The 6,873-nt window shown below is 29.5% G+C and overlaps 1 protein-coding gene across 1 annotated transcript; it reads left to right on the top strand.

The window, feature by feature from the left end:
* The first annotated feature begins 3,018 nt into the window (after positions 1-3,018).
* Positions 3,019-6,386, top strand: pinta (prolonged depolarization afterpotential (PDA) is not apparent). Its single transcript, XM_065515574.1, has 2 exons — positions 3,019-3,411; positions 5,457-6,386. Exons 1-2 carry the CDS (start codon positions 3,206-3,208, stop codon positions 6,085-6,087), a joined length of 837 nt encoding a protein of 278 aa, XP_065371646.1. The 5' UTR covers positions 3,019-3,205; the 3' UTR covers positions 6,088-6,386.
* Positions 6,387-6,873: the final 487 nt, after the last annotated feature.

Here is a 6,873-nt window from a genome sequence, read left to right as displayed (position 1 = left end):
CTTACTTCGATTTTAAGAAACCGTTCAATTTGATTATATAAAATTGGTTATTATACCTTTTAATGGTAAGGATTTACATGTTTAATGTTCCGTTTGTACAAATTCCGAAGTGTGTATAAGTATTTGTATTCGGACTCAATAATAAAATGGGTCCATAAATAGCTGAGATATCATTTTATACTTGAACAGTAAATGTCTTAAATGTTAAATGTATGAGTATATATAAACATTTTTTTAACTTCTGATATTTTTGTGAGAAAAAAATCAGGAAATCTGGCAGGGCTTTCTGCGAATTCGTTTAAATCTGAGAGGAGTAGTAAGTCGAATAATATTAAATATATATATATTTGCTCTTTATTAAAAATATTGACAAATAATGTTTTGTTCTTAAATGAGAAGATAATTTATACTGGACAAAGATTTGCGTGATTTTTAATGTCGAACAAAACAAAAAATAAAGTATAGTTTTGAATATTTATTGCATGCAAACCAAAAAAACTGCATGCTAACTACAACATTTAATCGACACATTGGTATCTCAATTATAAACATTTAGTTTAAGTTGAGATTTAAAAGAGTTTATTTGTTGAGGAGAAAAATTAAAATTATTAGGTAACACGGCGCTACAGTGAAACGAAAGTAGGAAAACGACATAGCGTATGTTATAGGTCTTGCTGAGTACATTACAAATTGTATAAAAATATTTCAGAAACACCCTCAAATTTAGAAATTTTTCTAACTTATCGTCCTGTAACTCAGACAGTTTTCATCTGACTTAAAATTTTTTAATGGGTTTGGAAAGAAAACTGATAACGCTTTTATTTTATTATAAGTATTGTTTGCCGTAAGACTGTCTATAAAAAAAATTATTAACTTTTTTGATTTTAGTTGCTTATTTTGATACGATAGCTTATAAAAATGTATACCAATGTATAAAGAATATTTAGTTCTTAACAAAACATGGTTTTAATTTTTCAAAGCGGATCAAAATTGTAAAAGTTATTCAACTTTTCATTAACACCGATTTTTATAAGTAATGTCTAGTTATTATACCCTACACCACCATAGTGGAGAGGGTATATACGGAATTCATGTCACCAAATTTTATTATGATTGGTCCATAAATAGTCATAGATCCCATGTAAGACCCGCTTCCGAAAATCATTTCAACGTGCATAAATCTCCTAAATATGTTGGTATACACATAAAATTCAACATAAATAACTTTCATATGGACATAAATCACATGATCATATAAGGCCCACATCCGAAAATCACTTACGAATATAAATTATTGAAATTTTAAAAGAAAAATGTTTTTGCTCAATTACTTAGTGTAGGCTATTTTATGGTCGGGCTTGACCTACCATACTTTCTTACTTGTTTTTCTACATAAAATTGTCAAATAAGTCTCTTGAACACTGACGCACATTGGCAGATATTATATTAAAAGGAAGTGCAGCTGAGTTTAAGTTGTGACTTTAAACATTATGGTGGGGCAGATCCTCAGGGCCCCAAAAGTGGGATATTTTAAACATGTTTATATATGTAGAATCTACAAGAAGAGAGCAATAACTAACTATATTTTATGTCTTATAGTTTACGATATATTCACATTTGAAAATTAAGATTTTAGATTTTTTACCTACCTTAGTATGAAACTAAATCTCTCCCGATTTTTTTCAAATATATACATACATTTTTTTTATTAATATTATTAAAACATAATTATTTCAAAATCGATACTAAGTCAAAAGATATGTGCATTTGTTGTTAATTACAAAATGTATATTTGAAAAAAATCTGGAGAAATTTCCAAAGCAGATGCTCTTTTTTCTTAACTTTTAGCTTATGTTGTCTTTAAACATCTCTCGATTTTGAATGAGTTTTCTCAGAGATTGCACTACATTAGATCTTGAAGATGGGATCTCATCAAGCGAGTTCAAGATTAATTCTGGCGTAACGCAAAACTTAACGACCTTCTATGTAAAGTCTTTATGTTATTTGCGTATTATTGGTATTTATTTTTGGAAATTGTGGCCATGCGGCAAAACATGAATGCTCGTAAGACTCTTCTAAACTTAAAATTAAAAATTTATATATTTTTAACCACGTTGCTAAAATACAAGGTCAAAGTCAACCACCTCAGGTGTCGATAAAATGTTCAAGTGCCTTGGTTTTTAAAGACGGTCCAATTTTTACCTCAATGGGGTAAACTTCCTACTGGCATCTTTCCAACCATATTTTTTCCTTGTACCAACACAATGCACTGCATGAGTGGGGGCCATCCTCTCATTTCTGGTTCAACGAAAAACAAACTGTTTTAGCTCCTATCTTAAGATGATCGAAGATTTCTAAATTTCCTTTATAATCAATGTCGTATATCAACCCTAGCATTAGTTTTTAAACATTCCAATTGGGGTTTTATTACCTACAGATGATTTCGCACAGTTCTCACGCTTCTTTTTAAACAAAAAATAAGTTAAATTGTTTTTGTTTTGATTGATACAGTGATGTTTAGTATGTATATTTATTATTAAGTAATAACATTTAAATTAATAGAAAAAGCAGAGGATCAGAGGTTAATAAATATATTCAAGTAATAAATGAAATAAAAACCGATAAGTACCTACTTCATATTAGAATATCCGAAAGGATATACATACATGAAGTATTCGATTCATCCAATCCATTCATTATAAAATACAACTACAACAATTATTATTGTTTGTTTATTAGCTCGTAACTGATAACGGAATGACTACATTCTCTTATGGCCTGACTAAGAGAATATACGTATGTTTACAAAGTATTTAAAAAAAATACGAGCACTAAGTAGAATATTATTATTTTAAAAGCAAAACCACTATATTTATATTCATTTAAACAACCAACAAACGTTTATTAATCGAAAGCAACTCGTACGTTAAGGTTCTCATTAAATCATTCTTTGGCGTTTTTATTCACATTTTGTTTTTGTTTTGCAGTTAAATAAATTTTTCCATAACAAATCAAGAATGCATAAATAAATAAATGAACGAAATTAAAGTGAAAATTAATTAATAAATCTCGTTGTTCATAATTTAATTAGTAAATTAATTAAACATATCAAAAATTTAATTATTCTCTAAAGATAAAAGTGTATATTATTTGTTTAGTTTGAAAATTGAAAACCGCAGAAGAGAACTGAAATTAAAAGCTCGAAATGTTATTGCAAAACTCAAATAAAATTTCGCCATGCGATTGTACGAACACCAATGATCCCGATAAAGTTCATCAGAAAGTTCAAATGCTTTATCAATGGTTGACTGATAATCCCAATATAAATGCCTGTACGGATTTTGAAAATTTATCGTTTTTCTTGCGGAGCTGCAAGTATGATGTCGATCGTACTAAAAAGAAGTTAAAATGGTAAGAAATTGTTGTTGGGTTTTTGTTTATTATTATTTTTTGTTTTAGCTTTATCAATCATTTAGTGCAGGTGTATAATTTTGTTTATACGTTTTAAATAATACATGTGCTAGCAATTTTTTAATACATATGAAACCAAAAACATATTTAAAATAAATATTAACGTGACTTAAATCGGCTTTGTTTATCTTTTTGTAGACTTCTCAAATTTCATATTTGTCATCATATTTGGTTTGGTCAATTTACTCGTATCAAATAAACAATAACTGCTAGATGTTTACCGACAAAGTAACCAGGAATTTAGGACAAATTTAAAATGTTAATAAATTTATTTTCAATATACCATTATGAAAATTTCGGCCAGTAATTACAAAACTCCTCTCTATAGAGTAAATAATATTTTACCTGTTTTACCTGTCCCTAATCGCATTTTTGGCTAACTATTGAAGATATATTTGGTATGTATTTTTATTAAATTTCTCCCAGAATGCAAAGTTTCGAGTCCACCCGTTTCCTTGAACTTTTTATATAAGTTTGTCTTATATAAAAGTCATAAGTTTGTCATTCCGTTTGTAATTTCTACATTTTTCATTTCCGTTGACCCTATAAAGTATATATATTCTGGACCCTATAAAGTATATATATAGATAGCGGAGTCGATCTGTTGAAATCAATTTTCTGAAGACCCCAGATATCTTCGTGATCAAAATCTTCAATAATTCTGTCAGACATGCTTTTGAGACGTTTCTTATTTAAAATCAGCAAAATCGGTCCACAAATGGCTGATATATGTATGAGGAAAAAACCAGGACAACCTCGATTTTTGACCTATATCTGGATTTCTAAGTCATTAATATAGACAATATAGATATCTAATGATAGATATTTCAATGACCTTTGCAACGACTGTATATAAGACCACAGTTGGACCTACAATGGGTCAAAATCGGAAAAAATATGTTTTAACCCAAATTTTTTTTCACAAAAAAATTTTAAAAAAAAAATCATTTTTCTTAAAAATTAAAAAAAAAAATTTTAAATTAAAAAAAAAATAAATAAAAATTTTAAATAATTCAAAAAAAAATTTACTATATACTATCAATATCATATTCCTAAAAAATATAGTCTAACACTAGAAATTGATGAAGACGTCATATATAAATGCAAGTTCCTTGATTTTTTAGACACTGAAAGAAATACTTCACTCCATGTAAGGAATTTATAGCAAACATTTTAAAATCTGACTAGTGTAAGAATTGGAATGTATTTGCTCCCAGGTTTCATCCTGCAATCTACAGAATTGGTGCGTTCGTTCCTAAAGTGCCATTAAGCCCTGAGGGTAGTCTTACTATTCGACATTAGAAGAATTATTTAAGCCCTTATGCTTCTCCTCAATCACTTACTAGCGCAAATAAAGATGCGCTTGAAAGTTCGAATAATATTTGTCCCATGGGGATGAACCCTTGGATCACAAATACTCTACAGTTTCAATATTTTCCTGTTTGTATTCGTCAGGGATCAGCTATTTGGTACCAACAAGTCTGATTAAACTAATGTGGGTCTGTTCGAAAAGGACATCAAAGGTCCTGTGCAAATACAAATAGTCAGTTAGTGATTGGCATTGATGCCAGTTGGTCCCGAAACGATCATTTATAAGCACCATACTTTCTATGGTATTCAAAGGAGAATTATGCAAAATAGCGCCCATGGTGAATTTAAGACAGTTTCTCATGGCCTCTGGCATGAATATGCAAACCTTATCCTGAAAAGCCCTAATAGTGATCTGTTCTAACTTTTGTCGCCACACTAAGGCGCCTAAGTTAGTTAGTTTCATTTAATGTTAAAGGACCAGAAGTGACGACATTTTATTGAAATTTTCTTAAATAAATTATTGAATATTATTAACAAATGTCTTATTCACTGGAAGAATTAATAAAATCCAGATAAGACTATTACGTAAAAAACACATTCAAACACCTAATGATTGATAAATTACTTCCGTTTTAAATTTATACACATTTTAATTAAATAATGAATACTTGCAGTTTCTATCAAATGCGTGCCGAACGTACCGAATGGTTTTCAAATCGTGATCCATTTTTGAATGAAGTACAGGAACTACTCGAGCTGGGGGTATTTCTACCCATAGATGGCGTCGATGTTGGACAAAGAAAAGTTGTAATCGTGCGAACTGCCGTTCACGATCCCAAACTACATCTGCAAAACAATGTGTTCAAAGTAAGTAAAATGATATTGGACATATTGTTAAAAATGGAACCGGAGAATTGTGCCCGTGGCATTGTTGCCATATTCGATATGACGGGTGTCCAATTGGGTCATGCCTTGCAGTTAAATCCAAAAATGATAAAGCGTTCCGTAGAAAGTTGGCAAGCGTATCCATGTCAACCCAAACTTTTGGAATTCGTTAATACACCAATGCATGTTAATTTGGTCTTGAATACATTCCGCCTCTTTATGACTCCCAAGATGAGATCTCGTGTGGTAGTGCAGAAAAAGGGCTGCAGTGTTAAATGTGATCATTTACCAACAGATTTGGGTGGTACTGGACCATCATATGCCGAGTTGTCATTGAAGTGGAAACGATTGGTGGAAGAAAATGCTCAATTTTTTGTCGAAGATGATAAGTTCAAGAGTAATTTAAGTGTTAAGAAATAATATTAGATTAGAAAAATAATTAATGTTCATTCATGTGTGATGAGTGAATTTAAAGCAAGCAAGCCAGGCGAGTGTAATTGATTTATAATTAATTCGAATTAGAAATATAATAGTGTAGTAAGTATTTGTATGTATGTATAAAGACAAATGAATTGTTATCATTTTTTATGTACATTTGTATGTATAAATATGTAAAACTAAATAAAGTAACTACTTATATACAAAAACAAATTCATAGTTCAAATTATTAGGGCCTAATAAAATGATAATGTTTGACTTGATAATAATAAAAAACGAAACACTTGTAATAGTTTTATTTAAATGGAACGTTTAGAGTTGCTAATAAACAACATAACTAAGAACAACTCAGGGGCCGAATAATCGCAGTCGATATCGAGTAAAATTGATCGTAGTTTTCTTATTTAAGATTATGGCATTTAATACCGAGCAAGATATTTAGTACATTTTATTATAATTTTTATATTGACATTATTTTTTGATACGAGATATTTAGTACATTTTATTATAATTTTTATATTGACATTATTTTTTGATACGATAACTCATTCGATCATATATGGTAATTCGGCTCCAGATTGTTATGTATATTTTTTATGTAAAAACAAATAAGAGAGCTATATTCGGCTGTGCCGAAACTTATATACCCTTCACCAAATTATACTTCAAAATAAAAATTTTAAATATTTTTAGGTAAATTGTTTTTTTAACAAACAGGCAGATGGACAAGGTTTAATCGACTCCGCTATCTATAAGGATCCAGAATAT

This window comes from Calliphora vicina, chromosome 1, assembly GCF_958450345.1.
Source record: "Calliphora vicina chromosome 1, idCalVici1.1, whole genome shotgun sequence".
In the NCBI taxonomy this organism is placed as follows: domain Eukaryota; kingdom Metazoa; phylum Arthropoda; class Insecta; order Diptera; family Calliphoridae; genus Calliphora; species Calliphora vicina.
Note: the sequence above shows the minus strand (reverse complement) of the source record. Positions and strands in the feature narration are given on the sequence as shown.